The sequence below is a fragment of the Narcine bancroftii genome, chromosome 5 (assembly GCF_036971445.1).
Source record: "Narcine bancroftii isolate sNarBan1 chromosome 5, sNarBan1.hap1, whole genome shotgun sequence".
In the NCBI taxonomy this organism is placed as follows: domain Eukaryota; kingdom Metazoa; phylum Chordata; class Chondrichthyes; order Torpediniformes; family Narcinidae; genus Narcine; species Narcine bancroftii.
In genome coordinates, this window is record NC_091473.1 from 5270610 (window position 1) to 5292054 (window position 21445).

Consider the following 21445-nt stretch of genomic DNA (forward strand, 5'->3'; position numbering starts at 1 on the left):
ATGTGTAGTGGAGGGATAAATGGACTGAATTTCTTTTCTTTTTGGTTAAGGATAGTAACATAATACAGATACACGGAAACCTCGTTAGAATGTGATTCGTTAATCCACGGAATCGCTTATAGCGCGGGTGTCTGTGGAACCCAAACTTTGCAAATTTTGAAAGATAGATGGAAAATATTGGGAGAAACTCAATTTTTCTGTAAAATAAGTTCATTAAAATTCAGGATACTAATATTAAAAGAATGCGTTTGCTTTCTTTCATTGAAATTGTTAAGTTATCAGTAGCGGATCTTTGGAAAACTGGTAATATGTGGGTTTGATTATCCGTGGGCACTCTGATATATGTGCATCTGTTCCGCGACTCGGTTGTAACGCGGTATGAAATCTTGGACCCCAACTACCGCGTTCTAACGAGGTTTTACTGTATTTAAAATAGCAAAAGGTTTTGATAGAATAAATAGGGAGAACATTTACATTTGCGAGCAAGAGAATAATTCAAGGCTCTTGTTATAAAATCATCCCCGAGAAATTTAAAAATAAATTCAGAAAAAGCTTATTTTACCCAAAGAGTGGTGAAACTGCGGAACCGCTCCTGGGAAATAGTGTAGATGTATTTCAAAGCAAATACAAATTTATTGTCACTTGTACCAAGATGTAGATCCTTGGTTGTAGATTCTCATACAAGAGGAAGTATTCTCTCCGCATTTACCCTGTCAAGACCTCCCAGGATCTTCTGTGCCTCTCTCTCTGGCCTGGACAATTCTACCATTACTCATGTCCTGTATTAGTCTAGTGAACCTTCTCCGAACTACTTCCAAACAAAAATATTTAAATATTCTTTGTTAAATAAGATGTCCATATTCTGCACCATGATATCTCAACCTGTGATCCATGGACCACTGGTAGTCTAAGGGTCTGTTATACGTTGGTCTGATGTATGGACAAGTAATGTGTAAAACAAGGTTGAAAATTAGACATGAAAAATTGAAAAGTCACAAAAAATCTCCCATCAAAACAAGAATTCCTTCAGAGGTGTGAGGAAGTGTTTGAACTCACCAGCCAACCCCAGAGGGTCTGTGGGTTTGTACGGCCAGAAAAGAAATGCTTAAAGATGGTCTTTGGGTGAAAAATGGTTGAGAACCACTGCTCCACATGATGCTCCAGATGCTTTATAAATGAAGCATAGGATTCAGAATTCCTTTACAGGTAGACTCCGACTTATGATAGGGTTCCGTTTTGGGACTCGTATCTAGATTGAAATTATCGTAAGTGGAAACAGTACCGCACTCTACTTTTTTAAAATGTAAATTTAATTTAAATGCTGAAAACCTTTATTACAACATAATTAAAACTGAAAAAAAACATTACTGCAATGCACACTACTGTTTTTTTATTTAAATTTTGTTTAGATGTTGAAAACCTTTATTATAACAATTTGACGTGACACAAATTTGAAGCGATGCAACTGTCGACACAACGCAACTTGACACAACATGAATTTTACAGGGCTCTGACGCAATTTTACATGATGGCTGGATTGGCTGTACATGTCTACAGTGTACTCATGACTGCTAGTGAATGTTGAACGCTATTCTCGTGCCATGCTGCAGTTGCCCAACATCGTGAGAGAGTTGCGTCTCTGAGCCGCGTATCGCAAGGGCGGGGAAACATCGTAACTTGAAACCGAAAGTACCAGATTGTGACTATTCTAACTTTGAAATATTGAAAGTCGGGATGTCGTAAGTTGGGGGCTATCTGTATTGACATGTCATAATACAGAAAATGTAATATTACAGGAAATTTCCTTTTACCTGTTGTGAGGAAAAGAGTTGCGATTAATATTTCCTGCATCCTTGACAGTAAGAGAGAAAGAGTAGCAGAAGAGTCCCTTCAGAGTGTCCATGAATTCGCCTCCAGCCTCCCACAGCCTCTGCAACTGCACAGATTCCTGTTCGATTCATCAGGAACCAGAGCTCCAGATCCAAACTTCTGACATGATGAGGAGCCCTTCTTGCCATCAACACCCTCATGAATCCTGATTCCTATATCGATACTTGGCTCCCATGAGCCAGTCTACATCAGCCTGCAATCTGTGTGGGTCCTTTGACCACATTGCTGACTTCCTGCAGCCTGGGTGGGTCCTTCAGCCACTGAGCCCCTCGCAGGCCCACTGCCATGAACACTCCCCTGCAGGATTGTCTCCTATGCTTCTCCTCAACATGAGGTGTTCTCCCCACTTATGGTGCCCTGCGCCAGTCCACAGCTCACCTGGAGTCTGCAACCCCTCCTGGCTGCTGATGAGCATTGGTGCTGCCATCTTGGGGACAGAACCCTCAGTCTCAGAATTTTAATTACAAACACTGTTGACTCCTTTAACAGGCCTTTTAAAGCCTGAATGGAGCTGCCAGCATTATGACTGAGAAATAAATGAGAATACTCAGTTAGCTTTCTTATTTATTTGCTACATCTGCATGCTAGTTTTTGCAAATTATATACTTGGATATACTTGGATATTTTTGCATTTCAGAGCTTTGCAATCTCTCACCATTTAGCTGAAATCCTATTATGGCTTACCTACCAAAAAGGACAATCATTCACATGAGATAATCATTTATATTGATTACCTTGATGAAGGGCTCAAGCCTAAAACATTGGTTATGTATGCTTATCTTTGCTATATAAAGTACACTGTTTAACCTGCTGACTTTCTCCAGCTTTGTGTTTTTACTTCAACCACGATATCTGCAGACCTTTGTGTTTGATTTATGTTGATTATATTTTTTATACAAGTTATTCATTTGAAAGATGTGGAATTTGTTGGCATTGCAAGAATCAATCACACCGATGGTCCTGGAGTTGCATGGAGACTACAATGGATTTCCTTCTCAAAGGATAATTATGAAGCAGATAGGTTTTTATGAAGACTAAGATTTATGATTGTTTTAAATAATGCTGTCTTTTCTAATTTTAGATTTATTTAAATACTACAGTTCACATGTCTGGATCAGTGTCCCAGAACTTTCCCTGAATAAGGATATGTTGAGCTTTGTCTCTGTAAATTTAGTGGAAAAAATTATTATGCTGTTGCTTTACAAATCGATTTTACCATTCTGACTGGCCTTGAATTTACTCCATTTTGCACGAGCAATATCACACAACACAATCAATAATAGTGTTTTTATTTGAAGCTGGAACCCTGTACTAACCTAACCATAAACTACTCCCACAGCACTAAATGGTCTACCTACACTATTGAAACATCACTTTTGTTTTATAGTAACTATATCTATGAACATGTATGTATCTATCTTTTTATATTTATTATCTTTTTCTGTCTTGTATATTGTGGTCATTTAATTTGTGCTATTGCCGTTGCTGTATCTTTTTTAACCTGGATTCAGTAACTCAGAATTTTGGTGCACCTGCATTTTGGTGCATTTTATGTATATAAAAATAAACTAGGTTCAATGGATCAAACAGGAGTCTGTCCAGCTGCAGAGGCTGCTGGAGAGCTGGAGGCAAAACCATGGACACTCAGTGACTCTGAAGGGACTCTCTTTTGCATCTCTTTCTCTCATACTGTTAGGGGCTCTGGGCGAAACTAATGGCGACGCTTTGTCTTCCTAACGATAGGCAGAAGGCAGTTTCCTGTAATATTGCGTGTTCTCTATTATTACATGACAATAAAAGGAATCTTGAAACTCTCATACTTTAATTTAAAAAAAATTATTTACAATATGGTAGAAGTTGATTCCAGCCACTTAAACCCATGCTGCCCAATTACATTCAATCAACCTACAATCCCAAATGAGTGGAGGATGAGAGGGAACCAGAGCATCCAGGTAAAACCTTACAGACAGTGCCAGATTCGAACCAGTGTCACTGGTGCTGGAATAGCATCGCACTAATTGCTATGCTAACTGTGCCATGTATTTACTTGTTTACATAAGTGTAGCGATATGCTTCAGCCACTGTTACAGATAGGTTCTATCATTCTTGGTTAGATTCTATTATGTTGGTGTTCTGGAACAGTTTGTCTCAAGATGTAGGCTATTCGCCACCAAATACCCCGGCTGTAGTTTATATCTTCAGGACATGTCCAAAAGTGAATGGGGGTCTTAAATGTTACCAAGAATAAGATCAACTTGAGTGATTAGAGTTATCCTCAATATGTACCACCTATTAACTCATCAGGGAGCTTACAATTCTAACAGTTGTGGATCCACTCCACTGTTACTGATTTTTTAAAAATCACACCCAATGAATGTGAAGCTTTCCTAATATTAAAAGTCCAGTAACTGGGCTAAGTTTTGATCCTCTTATATAAAAAATATATAATTTTGTTTTAAACACAGTCTATGTTTCTAGAGTTCATTAAATTTATTGTTGATGACAGATATTCAAGACTTTGTATTGGAATATATATTTGGGAGAATTTGGTAAGATTAGAGTAGGTTACATACATTCTGTAGGTTGAAACGGATCTTATTTGAAAGACTGAAGAATTCATATTCAATTAACTTTACAGAAACAATGGAGAATACTAAGCACATTTCACAAGTATGTACTAATTGAAATTTAGTAATTTAGTAATTAGTAATTATGTACTAATTGAAACCTCCTGGACTACGTCCTGGTGCGAGAAAGAGACAAACGAGATGTGCTCCACACCAGGGTCATGCCCAGCGCAGAATGCCACACTGACCACTGGCTTGTTCACTGCAAGCTCAACCTTCACTTCAAGCCAAAGTCCAGGAACAGTAAACCCGCAGAAAGAGGTTCAATGTTGGAAACTTGCAGTCAGACGAAGTGAGAGGAAACTTACAGGCAAACCTCAAAGCAAAGCTTGAGGATGCAATCTGCCTCACGGACCCGTCCCCTGAAACCCTCTGGGATCAGCTGAAGACTGCCATACTGCAATACACTGAAGAGATACTGGGCTTCTCCTCCAGGAAAAACAAGGACTGGTTTGACGAAAACAACCAGGAAATCCAGGAGCTGCTGGCAAAGAAGTGAGCTGCCAACCAGGCTCACCTTGCAAAGCCATCCTGGCCAGAGAAGAAACGAGCCTTCCGTCGTGCATGCAGCCATCTTCAGCGCAAACTCCGGGAGATCCAAAATGAGTGGTGGACTAGCCTCGCCAAACGAACCCAGCTCAGCGCGGACATTGGCGACTTCAGGGGTTTTTACGAGGCTCTAAAGGCTGCGTACGGCCCCTCACCCCAAGTCCAAAGCCCGCTGCGCAGCTCAGACGGCAAAGTCCTCCTCAGCGACAAGATCTCCATCCTCAACTGATGGTCAGAACACTTCCAAGCTCTTTTCAGTGCCAACCGCACAGTCCAAGAATCCGCCCTGCTCCAGCTCCCTCAACAGCCCTTAAGGCTAGAGCTGGATGAGGTCCTCACCCGGGAAGAGACATATAAGGCAATTGAACAACTGAAAAGTGGCAAAGCAACAGGTATGGATGGAATTTGTGATGCCATCATCACCACCCTGTACAAAAACAAAGGCGAGAAATCAGACTGCTCAAACTACAGGGGAATCATGCTGCTCTCCATTGCAGGCAAAATCTTCGCTAGGATTCTCCTAAATAGAATAATACCTAGTGTCGCCGAGAATGTTCTCCCAGAATCACAGTGCGGCTTTCGCGCAAACAGAGGAACTACTGTCATGGTCTTTGCCCTCAGACAGCTCCAAGAAAAGTGCAGAAAACAAAACAAAGGACTCTACATCACCTTTGTTGACCTCACCAAAGCCTTCGACACCGTGAGTATGAAAGGGCTTTGGCAAATACTAGAGCGCCTCGGATGCCCCCCAAAGTTCCTCAACATGGTTATCCAACTGCACGAAAACCAACAACGTCGGGTCAGATACAGCAATGAGCTATCTGAACCCTTCTCCATTGACAATGGCGTGAAGCAAGGCTGCGTCCTCGCACCAACCCTCTTTACTATCTTCTTCGGCATGATGCTGAAACAAGCCATGAAAGACCTCAACAATGAAGACGCTGTTTATATCTGGTACCGCACGGATGGCAGTCTCTTCAATCTGAAGCGCCTGCAAGCTCACACCAAGACACAAGAGCAACTTGTCCGTGAACTACTCTTTGCAGACGATGCCGCTTTAGTTGCCCTTTCTGAGCCAGCTCTTCAGCGCTTGACGTCCTGTTTTGTGGAAACTGCCAAAATGTTTGGCCTGGAAGTCAGCCTGAAGAAAACGGAGGTCCTCCATCAGCCAGCTCCCCACCATGACTACCAGCTCCTCCACATCTCCATTGGGCACACAAAACTCAAAACGGTCAACCAGTTTACCTATCTCGGCTGCACCATTTCATCGGATGCAAGGATCGACAACGAGATAGACAACAAACTCGTCAAGGCAAATAGCGCCTTTGGAAGACTACACAAAAGAGTCTGGAAAAACAACCAACTGAAAAACCTCACATAGATTAGCGTATACAGAGCTGTTGTCATACCCACACTCCTGTTCGGCTCCGAATCATGGGTCCTCTACCGGCATCACCTACGGCTCCTAGAATGCTTCCACCAGCGTTGTCTCCTCAACATTCATTGGAGCGACTTCATCACCAACATCGAAGTACTTGAGATGGCAGAGGCCGACAGCATCAAATCCACACTGCTGAAGATCCAACTGCGCTGGGTAGGTCACGTCTCCAGAATGGAGGACCATCGCCTTCCCAAGATCGTGTTCTATGGCGAGCTCTCCACTGGCCACTGAGACAGAGGTGCACCAAAGAAGAGGTACAAGGACTGCCTAAAGAAATCTCTTGGTGCCTGCCACATTGACCATCCCCAGTGGGCTGATATCGCCTCAAACCGTGCATCTTGGCACCTCACAGTTCGGCAGGCAGCAACCTCTTTTGAAGAAGACTGCAGAGCCCACTTCATTGACAAAAGACAAAGGAGGAAAAACCCAACACCCAACCCCAACCCACCAATTTTCCCTTGCAACCGCTGCAACCGTGTCTGCCTGTCCCGCATCGGACTTGTCAGCCACAAATGAGCGTGCAGCTGACGTGGACATTATCCCTCCATAAATCTTTGTCCACGAAGCCAAGCCAAAGGAAAACTAATTGAAATGATGTCATGAAATTAATAGATATTATATTGGAGATTGATTGGTTGAATAACTTCAATGCTTCTGACCTTTTTGCAAAGTGCTCACAGAAAGGTCAATCCTGGGTTTTGTTTACTGACATCAGCTTGACTAAGAAGAACTCCTGTGGTTTGCTGAAGAAGGTGGGGGTTTTTGCAAGTGAGACAGTCACATGGGTTTCTAGCAGTCTCACTTGAAGTGAGAGAGAAAAGACCAGCTTAACAAGCTCTCTCAGCCAGTGTGTGTGTGACACTGAAAGAGACTGAACAGTCATGCTGAAACAAGCCAGGAAAAGCTGGTGGGAAACAGAAAGCTCCAGAGTGGCGGATGGCTGGAAGTGCTACCTGTCTGATGGTTCTCTTGGAATAAGTGGAAAAGAAAGGAACTCTGTGATAGTCTGAAAGAAAGAGGTTATCATCTGGAGAACCCTGATGGGGCAAGTTTCATCAGCAAGACATTGAGGTGACTAATGGTGGTACCTCAGTTGTGGAAATCCTGGAACAACAAATATCTCTGTGCCATCCCTACAAAAACCTTCCTGAGCGGTAAACATTTACCTTTCAAGAACCAAAACCTGGTGAACTTTATACATGTTAAATTCTGTGCACAGTATAAGAATTGCCTGCAACCAGAGAACTTGAAAGAAGGAGAAGTGAGATTGAGCTGTGAACCAAAGAACTTTTCTTAAATTTACACAGACATCATACACATGCGCTTAGAATTAGAAAGGGGTTAATGTGGGTTAGTTAAGTATAGAGATAAGTTAAAGTTTGATTCTGTTTTCATGTTTAACGATAATTAAAAACAACTTTTGTTTAAGTAACTACTTGTCTTGGTGAATGTCTATTGCTGTTGGGTTTTGAGGTCCTTTGGGCTCGTAACAGGTGTTTCTTCATCTGTACTTAACATGAATGAATACTGATTAATTAGCTGAGGGAAGACAGTAGGTGATAAGGAGCCAAAGATTCCCTCACCTATTGTATTTCTGAGGTGATGCCATGTGATTTTATGGAGTTCAGAGTCAAAACCGAATACTGCAGGGCCACTCCCTGACTTTGTATCATTAAGTTTGGTTAATGGGATAGTGAGAAAATCCTTTGTAGGGCTGTTGTTTGACTGGCTAAGAGACAATTTAGGTCCAAGTCTCCAAAGTGAGTCCCAAGTGAGGGGACTTTCCAGTGTTGCCTGGGAACAGGCTCTGGATTATGAGTTGAGAAATTAGTCTTTCACTGTTCTCTATCGTGATAGCAATGTACTTTACAGCAGATTGCTACACAAGTGTTTCATCTTGTATTTGTATGTGTGAGTTCTTAAGACAACACATGGATGAAGGTTCTTTACTTTAAAGTTGTTGTAAACAGCACCATGAGGCATGCCATGAGGCTGCAAGTCTCCATTACAGACCTGCATACTGTGTGTCAGTCCCCTGCTGGCATCCAAGTTTAATCAAACAGTAAGGTATTGCTAGTTGCCTTGCAACCATGATCTTTATCATTACATCTCCCTTTCTTAAAACAAAAGTAGCTTACTTTTAACTAACATGTTTTCTTTGTATAACTCTGCCATTTTAACTTTAACACCAAGAACTTACATTTTTATTATTATCAACATTGTTAACATTTTTTAAACTTGTTTTGTGTGTTCACATTTACATACACTAAAACTTGAAGAGCGAATAAGATAACACTACTTCATTCTGTAACAGGAATCTTTAAATATGCTCAATGAGCCTCTTAGGTGGATTCACATGTCTTGACGATCTCCTGATTGATTGTCCTTGAATATGAGTTGTTGTCTCAGATGATGTCTTCTCAGATATGCATTCAGGTTGTTCAACAGTATCCGTCTTCCATCTACTATGGCCGGTTCCATTTGAAGGTCTCGATGATTTATTTGCAGAACAGCACCTTTGTCTGTCTGAATAGTGTATAATCTTAGTTGGACTTCATTAAGGACAGTTCCCTTCTGAGTCCATAACTTTGTTTTGTCTTTTAGCCTTACTTGGTCACATTGTTGAGTTCCGGTAGGTTTTTTGTTCCTTTGTCAAAGTAATACTTTTGCTTTTCTTTCTCTTGTTCCTTGAATTTCTTCACTTTCTCCCCTCTTCTGTTTTTAGGAGGTTCTCCTGAATGGGTAGGTTTGACCTTAGCCTACGTCCCATAAGGAGTTGTGCTCATGACATACTACACTCAAGAGGTGTTGTGTGGTACACTAGAATGCTCTGATAGAAGTCTGTTCCACGGTCTTTTGCCTTGTTCATTAGTTTTTTCACTGTCTATACTGATTTTTCCACTAGACCATTGGACTGTGGAAAATGAGGACTTGACATGGTATGTACAAAGTCCCACTCTTTGGCAAACTGTTAGAACTTTAAATTGCAAAACTGGGTCCATTGTCTGAAGACCTCGCTTGCACACCATGTCTGGAGAATATGGCTTTCAAACCTGTTATTACAGCATCTGCAGTGGTGGTGTTCAATTTACACACCTCTGGATACAGTCTGTGACTACCAGGTTGTCCAACCCTTGACATTCGATTAGGTCAGCGCCTACCTTCTGGTAAGGTCTGTATGTTGCTGGGTGTGGCTTTAGTGATTCTGCAGGATTGCTTGCTTGATACTTCTGGCATATTGTACAGTTTGACACTTCATTTGTTGTATCATTGTTGATTCTTGGCCTCTCGTGCTCTTTTCTTACATTTTTCGATCTGATATGTCCTCCATGGATCCTTTTTTAGCATATCTTTTCTCAGACACTTTGGGACAAGGATTTTATTTCCTTTGTAGATGATTTCTTCAACCACTGATAGTTCCGCCCTGCAGTTCCAGTACTCGGAAACGTCAGGTGAGCAGTCCTGCTTAATGTTAGGCCATCCATCCAAGATGTTTTTTCTCAGTTGTCTCAGTGTTTCATCCTTGTTTGTGTCTGACTTTGAGCTCCATTTTTGCATCTGATATGGGCAGTGCACTTGCAATCATGTCCATGAAGGCATTCATGTCTTCATTCATTTTGGTGTTTGCGGGCTTTCTTGTGTCAACAGCTCTTGACAACATGTCTGCTGTGTACATTAGCTTACCTGGAATGTACGCCATATTCCGTGTATAGAGTTGCAGCCTAATCATCATTCTTTGTGTTCTAAGTGGGCATTCATTTAATGGCTTTTGGAACAATGCAATCAAGGGTTTATGGTCAATCTCTACACTGATTGCTTGTCCTGACAAACTTATGAAATCTTTCACAGGTGTATGTGATGCTGAGCAGCTCCTTTTCAATTTGAGCGTATCGCATCTCCGCTTCTGTCATTGAGCGTGAAGCATACACAATCGGTTGCCAGTCATCATATTTTTGCAGAAGAACTGCACCGAGCCTACTATGTGATGCAACTGGCGATATCTTTATGGGTCTCGCTGGGTCATAAAACTTCAGAACTGGTTCCTTTGTGAGCACTTTCTTTAGTTCCCTCCATGACTTTTCATGGTCATGATCCCACTCCCGTTCAATGTTCTTTTCTGTTAGTCTTCTCAATGGAGCCATCTTTTCTGAGAGGTTGGATATGAATTTACCCATATAGTTGACCATTCCATTAAACCTCTATGTCCTTTTAGTATTGTGGCCTTGGCATGTTCCCACTGGCGGACACCTTTCTGAGATCTGATCTGATGCCCTCACTGCCAATAATATCTCCTACAAATGTTAGTTCTGTCACCTCGATTTGGCATTTCTCTCTATTCAGCTTCAGGTTTGCTTTCCTTGTTGCTTCCAGGACTTTCCTTGGTCTCTCGTCAAGCTCCCTTCTCGTGGTTCCCCAGACTATGATGTAATCAACTCCATCCAGGTGCTCATAGACCATATGGATAGTTTTGTGCTACACTTTAGGAGCTGAGGCAATTCCGAATGGTAACCTTAGGAATCTGTATCTGTAAATGGACTGTTGAATGTGTACAGTCTTGAACTTGCTTCATCATCCTTTGGTACACAAACAAAGATGAAACACTGAGACAACTGAGAAAAAACATCTTGGATGGATGGCCTAACATTAAGCAGGACTGCTTACCTGACATTTCAGAGTACTGGAACTGCAGGGCGGAACTGTCAGTGGTTGAAGAAATCATCTACAAAGGAAATAAAATCCTTGTCCCAAAGAGTCTGAGAAAAGATATGCTAAAAAAGGATCCATGCAGGACAAGGAAAGCCTGTGCTCTTTGTCCTTGTGTTTCACTTTAACCATGCATTCTCCTTGCACTGGTATATTGGTACCTGAATATCCTGTCACCTTCACTTTTGTTCCAATACGTCTTTGGTCTGGGTTTAATCTTCTTAAAATCAGTCTCTGATATTACAATAATTTGTGCTCCAGTATCCAATTTAACTGAAATGTATATATCATTCACTTTTAATCTCAACATCCAGTTTCTGTTTTCTTTCTTGTTTTCAGTCACTACAACTACATAGAATTCCTCTATCTCCCTTTCACCTACTGCATGAACTTTGCTTTGTTGCACTTGGTTCCTACAGCACGGGCATAATGTTTGCTTTTGTTGCACATATAGCATGTTTTACCATATGCTGGACATTTTTTTGGTAGATGTTGTGTACCACATTGATGACATGGCTTTCAATTGTCCCTTTCATTTTTGTTTGCTGGCCAAGCCTCTTTTTCCACTTTGGCATGATTTTTGTTAAACAGTTTGTGTCTGTCCCTACTCACTGCATCCACGTTGCAGCTAGTTTCACTGAACAGCTCTTTTGCCTGGAATTTTACAGTTTCTGTAGCTCTACAGCGTGCTATGGCTTTTTCCAGGTCTAGATTTTGCTTTCTTAGCAGTCTTTCCCTTAGACTATTATCTGGAATACCACACACAAGACTGTCTTTTATCAGCGAGTCAGTAAGTCTACCAAATTCACACGTTTTGCTTCTGTTTCTCAATTCAGTCACACACTGATCAATACTTTATTTTGTTTTCTGTACATGTGAAAAATCTCTGCCTCTCAAACATTATGTTACATTTAGGTATGCAGAATGGCTCAAACTGTTCCATTATTTTTTTTCTAATTTCATTTTGTCTCCTTCTGTAGCAAATGTGAAGTTATTATACACCTCCAGGGCTTCATCACCCATGACATGTAAGAAAACTGACACTTTCACTTTATTACTTTTGTCAGCTTTGACTGCCACTAAATACAATCAAAAATGCTATTTAAATCTGTTCCAATTTTCAGCCACATTACCTGTCAGCTGAAGTTTCGCTGGTGGATATAATCCTTCCATTTTTCACTGTGTTAGCTTTTCTTCACTGATCAGTTGCTGACTTTAGATTTTACTTTTTAAAGTATTTCCTTCTAATTTCCTCCATCTCACTTCTGACACCATGTTTCATCTTGTATTCGTATGTTTGAGTTCTTAGACAACACATGGATGAAGGAAAAGTTTCTTTACTTTAAAGTTGATGTAAACAGAGCCATGAGGCTGCAAGTTCCATTACAGATCTGCATATTGTGTGTCAGCCCCCTGCTGGCACCCAAGTATAATCAAACAGTAAGGCATTGCTAGTTGCATTGCAACCATGATCTCTATCATTACACACAGTTGCAATACCTGTGTAATAAATGTAGTGTAATACAAAGTGAATCTTGCTTTATGGCCTTGTGTGTTTAAAAACCTTGGTGCATACAAGGCAAAAGAACATTTCAGCATAAAATTCACGATTTTTGGATCATTTGGCTTTACTCAGCTAATTTGTCTAATTGCAGGTTGTCCCCTCTACCTGACCAACTTGGAGCTTGTGGAGAAGGTGGAGTCATTGTCTAAACAAGAACGGGAGCTGCTTTGTTCATTGCTGTTTCATGCTCTCAATTGGTTCAGAGAGGTAACATTACTTGTAAAGTCAACAGAATGGAGCTTTTTGAGTTTTAAAAGTTCACTTTGTGATAGTTTCCATGGATTTGATTGTTAACCTCACGTTGAATTACAAATTCAAAATAGGGTATTCAAATTATGACTCATTTGATAACTTTCATGTCTATGGACGTGCCATTTGTGATGAATTTTTATCTATTTTCAAGATCGTGAATGGATTTTGTAAACAGCAGGACACTGAGATGAAAGGAAAGGTACTCCTTCGTTTGCAGAACATTACTCAGCTACAGGGACTACTTGAGAAGTGTCTAGCAGGTTTGCTTTGGCTTGTGTTTCTATTATGTAATAAATACTCTGCCTACTTCCTGTCAAGCCATTAGCTGCTGGTCCAAATAGAACAATTAAATGAAGGCAAAAATGGGATATGAATTTGGAAGTTTGCCATTCAATTCCTGGTTCAAAACGAAATTAAATTCTCTTTTTTTTTCCTTGTTCTCTTCCTTCGTGCAAGACATTAGTTTATATCTCAGAATTAAAAACACTTGTATTTTGGAACTCATGATCCTCCAAAGGTCATCTGAAAATATTAGATAATAGTTATGTCAAGGAAAAAAATATTTTTGTGTTTAATATTTATTTTCACACTTAAAGTGCCACTGCTCTTCTTGGAGTTCACTTCTAACCTTCTAACTTGCATTATCTCTCTTGTGTTTCAGCAACTCCTGGATATGTCCCTCCGCTAGCAAACTTTGATTCGGAGATCACAGAGATGCCTCCAACTGTAGCTCCTGTAGCAGCAGCTAAGAAAGGAAATAAAGGTGATCAATGCTCCATAACGAGTAGAGCTGAGTTGTTAACTGCTTCTCTTTCTACAGATGCTAATTTTGAATTGGCCAGAAAAGTGTCTAAAGTCGGCGTATTGTTATGAGTTAAATACTAGGACCTTATTTTCCTTCAGATCATATACTCTCAGTGACTAAAGATAGGATTGATGACTATTTCCTAGGGATTCTGTATCAGTCTGTATCAGGGTGAATTTAATTACAACTGTCTCCTCTCTTTCTGGTGAGATGTTGGGGAGTGAAAGTAATTTGGCTTTAGATTGACATGCACAAATGGGTGTGTGTGTGGTTTCACATGGATGGTGGTCACTACTTCACTTTTCTTGGTGCAGAGGAAACAGAACAAGTGACTTTCACAATACTTCCAGAACTCAGGCGCCGTCAGTCCAAAACGACCTTCACAATGGTCACGATCCAAATGCAGTAATTCTCCTGCTTCCAATACCCAAATACGGGTCAGTCAAAGTGACCTTTCCTTTGCTCACAGTGGGATTTAATAATTCCCCTTCAAAATTACCCTTCCTTTGGTCATGTTGGGATCAAAATTTCTGACAAGGAGAAACAAATAAATTGACCATACCACACAGAGCCACTCCAGCACACTGTTCCTTCAGATAGCTCGAAGTGCTGTTCCTTAAAAATGGCTGCTGATCACAAAGTGCCTGTTCCTTTGTGTGTCTCTCAAATGACTCTTCACACCCGTGCCTGGATAAAAACAACAAATATTCCTTCACTTCAAGAGGATAAACCTGAGGCACAGTCTGTATCTGATTGTTGCCAACTCAGTTCTCTCCATAGTTGTGAATGGTCACAGCTTATACTAGCCCTCAATTTGTTAACCCGTAAAGTGACAGTCACACTAAAATGAAATGCCTCATAATACAAATAAAATGTGATGTTCCTAAATTAGCCTGGGGATTCAAGAGGATCCAAATACTGTAATTCAATGGTTGAGGTGATCTCTGTAAAAGAGATGATAGGAAAATGAATATCAGTCAGAATTCTTGATGCTTACAACTGCTCAGTAACTTTAGTGAGGAAGAAATCTGGACTCTGCTCTGATTAACCTATCAGGCTGGATCACTTTTTCCATCAGAGTAAAGCAAGGAAATTAGGGCATTTTATGCTATCAAACAGAATAATCCATCAAATTTCAGATCCTAAAAGATGTTAATGTTTTTGTTTTTTAACATGGGGTTTTCATTCAAGATCTGAAGAACAAGAAAAAGCAGAAGTCAGAAGGCAGCAAGAACTCCTCCGTTGACAGCTCTCAAACAGAGGATCATGCAGAAGGAAGTCAGATGCAAACCGAGAATACTCAAGGGAAGGTACAGTTAAAATAGACTGTCTTAGGCATGAAGGCATCCCTGACTCTGCTGGTACCATGTTAGTGTGCTTGTGTATCTCTTTATCTCTGTTTTCTTTCAGTGACTTTTCAGGTAAAGCTTTAAAATGTAATTCCTCACCCAGATTTTGTAATTCCTTACCCAGATTTTGCAATAATGAGTCACTGCCACATAATTTATTCTTGCTTTAACTGGTTAAAGGATGAGATCAGACATTGTTTTTGGGTGTACTCAAAATGTTATCGAAAAATCCATGGCATTGTTTCAATATTCCCTGATGTGGCTGCTTCAGAACACATGTAACTAAGATCTTGAATTAATCCCACATGTATTTTTTTAAAAATGTTGTTATTGTAGATCACATGGAGTGATTTTGTACTTTTTTTTGGATACTTGTGAAAGAATAGTTTTCTTGGTCAGAATAGCGTGATGTACATTAATGGTCCGTACTTCATAAACTATTGATGCTCAGTGATCACTGTATGAACAATAAAAAGAAATAAATATACCTGTAAATACCCAAGTGACATTCTATTATGTGTTTTGCAGGAGACTAATGAAGAAGGAAAGGTCTTTGTTAACTTGGCAAACTACAGAGCTTACTTTAGGGAACTGGATGTAGATGTATTTTTTGTCCTTCATTCGGGTCTGGTAACCAAGTCCCAGCTGGATACTGAGCTGGATACCGAGGTCAGTGTATGGATAGCCCACATCAAAAAGCTGCCTTGACATTTATCAGACAGTTTGAAAAAAATGTTTCCCTATATTCCATTTTGAAATATAATAGTAAATATACTTATTCTGAGCAAAAATTCTTCCATTAATAGAATTAACTTTTAATTACCTTTTGCAATGTAACAGACAATTTAACCAGGAGAATGAATAAGTGTTGTTGCAAAGTAATAACAAAGTTGATCCAAAATGGTTGCAGATCCTAACCTGACTTGTGAAAATCAAAGCAAACTACTGGTACTGGAAATCTGAAATAAAAACAGAAAATACTAGAAACTAGCTCAGCAGGTCAGGTAGGATCTGAGAAAATGATTCAGGTCTGTTTACTGGTCTTGGATCTGAGTTGTTACCTGTTTCTCTTTGCACATGCTACCTAACTTGTAGAGATTTTACTAGCTGTTTCTAACTTGTAGCGACTTCCTATACTGAGAATTCTCTTGTTGGTTACAAAGGTTGTACAACTGGGGTCGGCAGAACTAGTGTTTCTTCTGGAGGACCTATCTCGTAAACTGGATTACATGTTGCTAGCAAATGCTACCAAGAAAGTTCTGTTCCTGAAGGTACATTTGTTGCGATGTTGAAACCTTCTTCCATTTAATATTTGGATTTGTCTATTCTAACTTACTCTTAGCTGCACTTGCTCATTCTACTCTCTGAAAACTTAAAACCAACCAAAGTTATGCTGCCTGACCTAACTTTTATTGTATCTTTCATGTCATCCTGTCCTTGTGTTGGCCTTCAATTAGGAAACATCTTGTTATAAAATTCTCACTCTTGTTTACAAATTGTGTCTGTAATCTCCTTCTAGCCTTTGAGATTCATACACTCCTTGAATCTTATCAAAATGGATAACCATTCCTTTTACTAATTATGCCCTCAACTCTAGAATTGTGTCTCTAAACATATCTGGAATTCCCTCTCTAAAAAATTTTCCTTCTCTATCTTGCTTCCTTCAAACTTTTGGATACCTGCTTCAATATTTTCTGCACATTTTAGCCTAGCGGTTCATGCAATGCTATTACAGCGCCAGTTGTCCAGGTTAGAATCCGGCTGCAATGAACTGGGATTCACTGGTAGTTTGTTATGCTGATGGTTAGCTCTGCCCCCATCTGCCCATATATAACCTTAGTTTCCCACCTAAACCCAAAACCCTTCTGAAGACTGCTGTAAGACCCTACCCTCAGTTATAAGCTAATAAAAGCGTATGTTCTCCCTCCAGTCATGAGAGCTTTTATTCACGCTACACTGGCGCTGTCTGCAAGGAGTTTGTACCTTCTCCCAGTGTCTGTGTGGGTTTCCTCCCACTTTTCAAAATATATGGGTGTTTAGGATATTGGAGTATTTGGGCGTCACAGACTCGTGGGCTGGAAGGGCCTGTTACCATGCAATATGACTAAATTTAAATTTAAGCTTATAGCAGAAACAGGCCCTTCTTCTCACTTGTCTGTGCTGAACATGATGCCTAAATTAACTAAAAACTCCACTGCTTGCACATAAATCTTATCCCTCTATCCTGTGTATACTCTCCAATTCAAGCAGCATCTTGGTAAATCTCTTCTGTATGCTTTCGAAAACCTCCACACCCTTCCTGTAATGGGGCAACCAGATTTGCACACATTCCTTGGGCTTGATTATATTTTCCTTTCTGATAATTGCTTTGATACTCTAAACAAATTATTTAAATGTGTTATTAATATTGAAACTGAAGAAAGAATTTGAGATAATGGTTTAATAGGATATATTCTGCAATGTGGATATGGAGACACAAAAATGAAGATTTCATGTGTTGTCTTTGAGTGTACAGTGGTTAAAAGCAGACCATTAATTGTGAACATGGTCATTACCATTGGTTATAACCTATTGAATCTTTTCCAAATGTATCTTGTTTTATTTTAATTTGTACATGGGAGAGGCTGAAATGCTCTTGTGGCTCATTTGTTGTTTCATCTGGACTAGTGAACGCTGAACTTAATCTGTGTTGCAGCTTAAAATCAAAGATGGCACAGTGCCAAGGCTCTTAACTGAGTTTCAAGTCATTATGACTGCGAGATAACATGGATTTCTAGTTCAATATTTCCCAAGAGACATGTTCCTCATCTTACATAGGCTGCTACTGAGGGAGAAGAGGAACGAAAAACGTTTATTCCAGCCAGACCAAAAGTGCATGGTAGCCAATTAAAATGACGCAGCAGTCTGGTCATGAGTTGTCTGTAATTCTCAGTTGTTTATTTTCTTAATATAGCAAGGAAGAAACCAGATACAATCAGCAGCAGGTACAGGAATCGGAACAAACACAAAAGAACAAAGTTGTGTTTTGGAACAGAGGGTTGCAGCACAGTGCAGGCCCCTCAGCCCACAATGTTGTGCCGACCAATGGAAATCTACTCCACAACAATCTTGATTTTTCCTGACCTCCCATCCATAACCATCTATTTTTCTTGCATTCATGTGCTATCTATGAGTCTATTGAATGTCCCCTTTGTACGAGCCTCCACCGGCCATTTATTCCACACTGAGTAAAAAACACATTCCTCTGACATCATTTACCTCCATTATGGTACACTATGGAATTTGCTATTACCACCCCAGGAGAAAGATGTTGCCTGTCCACCCTATCTAGGCCTCTCATAATTTCATACACAGTAAAACCCCTCGTATCTGGAATTCAAGCAACTGGCAAAAAAATTTGAGGAAAATAAATTTTTAAAATTAAAATGAATAAGAATGAAACAATAGGTGAAAAAATACAAGTTTAAAATTGTAAAAGTAAATGTTCTCTGAAATAACACATAAACCTTTGGTGAAGATGGAAGCAAATATTCAGCCATTGGACATGCTTTGCTCGTAGCAGCTGTTCAAATAAAGTTGTGTGAAACAGGATGATGCTGTTCGACATTGGGGTGACTCTCTTGAAGTGTCTCCTTATCCCTGATTCATAAGAGTCGCTCCAGTCAGAGGGTTTATCTGTAAATTTGGGGGGGGGGGGGGATTTTAATTATCTATAATTTTATTGTTCATCTTTCAGGTGGCTCCGTGGAGGGGGAGGAACCTGCAGATGGAGCAATTGATAAATGTTTTTTTTAAAATGTGACTGGAGATAAAGTAACATGCTTTAATGTTTATATATTCATGAAAGTGAAGTTTTTCAGTGTAAGTAAAGTACAGTATTTTTGTCTTTTAAACTGTTCGTTCTTAATGCAGGTGTTTTAGTTAGGAATTGTAAGAGTAAGACTCAAGCAATTGGAAAATACACTTATCCGGCATCTACCAATCCCCATAGCTGCCAGATACCAGGGGTTTTACTGTACATCCCTCATCACTCCTCATCCTTTGTCGCGCCAAAGAGAAAATCCCTCTGTCAACCTTGCTTCATATTACATGTTCTTTAATCCAGGCAGCATCATGGTAAATTTAATCTGCACCCTCTTCACAGAATCTATATCCTTCCTCTAATGAGGCAAGCAAAATTGAATTCACCGATAGTATTCTGAACCTGTTCACATATTCTTTGAATATTCTGAACATGTTCATGTATTCCTTGAAAATGGGCACCTGAATTATTTTTATTTGTGCTTTTACGCTTATTTCAATTTTTAAGAAGACTATTTTTTTTGAACCACAAACACTTTTTCCTTAAGTGAAAACTGCATTATTGTATGTTTCATTGCAATAATTTAGAGATCTAAGCACAAAATCTCACCTCACACTTCAATGCCCTTATGAGGGATTTCTGCACTTTTGAGGTGCCTTCTTTCTGCATGTTAAAACCAAGAGAAATTGAATACTATTTTAAAGAAGAGTGTGGGGTTGTCTTTGTGCTCTTGCCAATATTTCTCCCTCAACCAAAATCAACTGCTTATTATCAAGTTGTTTTTTTTCAGTAACCTTGGTGTCAACAGATTGGTTAAGGTGGATCTTAAACAGCCTATCCTCAAGTTGCAAACAGTTGGCTTATGGACACGTGTACACACGAACTAGCTCTGATAAATTCAGTAGTACGACGTGTGTGCATATGCTCGTCTCACGAATAGAAGTGATTTCCGTCATTCACTCACTCACCAACCTTTCATGAATGCCAGTCAACTTCAAAACTGTACATTGGAAAATAGGGTTTGTAATCTTGACAAAACGTATAATTCTTAATATTTTGCCATTACCATGCCTCCGAAAAGCAAAAAAAGATGCATGTGACGGTAGTGTATCTATGAAAAGGTAAACTTTCACAATGTAAGTTAAAATGGACAAAATGAAGGAATCTGAAAAGGGAGAAATGCAATTGAAAATGAGCAAAGCATTTAATTTCAGTGGCTTTCAATAATTGGAACCATCATAAAGGACAAAGTGTGCACTCTTGAGCATGTTAAAGGATTGGCACCGATGGAGACTACCATCATTGCAATGAACTGCAATGATAATTAAGTTGAAAATATTGGTAATTTTACCTGAAGATCAAAATCAATGCTGAATAACTGCTGGCCTGATGATTATTTAAGAAAAAGCAGTCTGTTCAAAGATTTGAAGTGAAGGGTTTGTTGTATGTAGAGGGTGATTTGAAGCAGAATTTGCAACACATTAAAGTGAAAATGAAGCAGCAAATGCAGTAAGTGCTTTTCCTGATGCTTTTGCTCAAATAATAAGGGACGAGGATTATTGTGCAGGACAAGTGTTCAATGTGGATGAGACTGGAATTATGTTGGAAACATACTTAAACGTACTTGTATTGCAAGAGAGGAAAAGACTGCCCTAGTTAGAACCATAGACTGCTTCAGTGCAGAAAACAGGCCATTTGGCCCTTCTAGCCATTCAACCATTGTTCAGCTAGTCCCAATAACCTGCTCCCATTCCATAATCCTCCAGACCTCTCCCATCCGTGTATTTCTCCAATTTATTCTTAAAACTCAAGATCAAGTCCGCACCCACCACGTCAGATGGCAGCACAATCCACACTCCCACCACTCTCTGAGTAGTGAAGAAGTTCTCCCTAATGTTCCTCCTAAACCTTTCCCCTTTCACCCTATCCTCTCTTATTTATCTCTCCTAATCTCAGTGGAAAAAGCCTACTCGCATTTACTCTGTCTATACTCCTCATAATTTTGTAAACTCCATAAGTGTCATAGTTCATAAACTATTGCTCGCTGGAAATGTGACAGGAGATTGCAAACTTAAGTGTTTTCTTATTTATCCATTTGAGAACATTCAGGCTCTTAGATGAATTCGGAAGACGTCTCACCTGGTCATCTGGAAGTGCAACAAAACCTTTGGCTCTTTTTTAAAAATTATTTTATTTAAAAAAATACATAATAAAATTTTCAATATCACACAAACAACAACAAACAAAAACAAAACAGTCCCTCCCTCCCTCCCTCCCCCCCCCCCCCTTCCAAGCATACAAATCCGCACACAATCAGAGTTTATATATCTTTTAAATATATAGAATGTAATTGGGGAAACGACATTTAAATATATACATTAGTTGCATTTATAGTCCTTTTTCCTTTTTTATTGCTGTATTTTGGGCCTCTATGTGGTCCAGGTATGGCCACCCAATATTTA

General features: G+C 39.8%; 1 protein-coding gene across 3 annotated transcripts in view; it reads left to right on the plus strand.

Moving 5' to 3' along the window:
* The window catches only part of fancd2 (FA complementation group D2), a 129518-nt gene that overhangs the window by 82511 nt on the left and 25562 nt on the right, over nt 1-21445 (plus strand). For all 3 annotated transcript variants that reach the window (XM_069936607.1, XM_069936608.1, XM_069936610.1), the window contains 6 exons: nt 12867-12982; nt 13179-13287; nt 13689-13790; nt 15024-15142; nt 15710-15850; nt 16345-16452. In XM_069936607.1, the coding sequence (XP_069792708.1) occupies nt 12867-12982; nt 13179-13287; nt 13689-13790; nt 15024-15142; nt 15710-15850; nt 16345-16452 (695 nt within the window). The remainder of the gene's footprint in view (nt 1-12866; nt 12983-13178; nt 13288-13688; nt 13791-15023; nt 15143-15709; nt 15851-16344; nt 16453-21445) is intronic.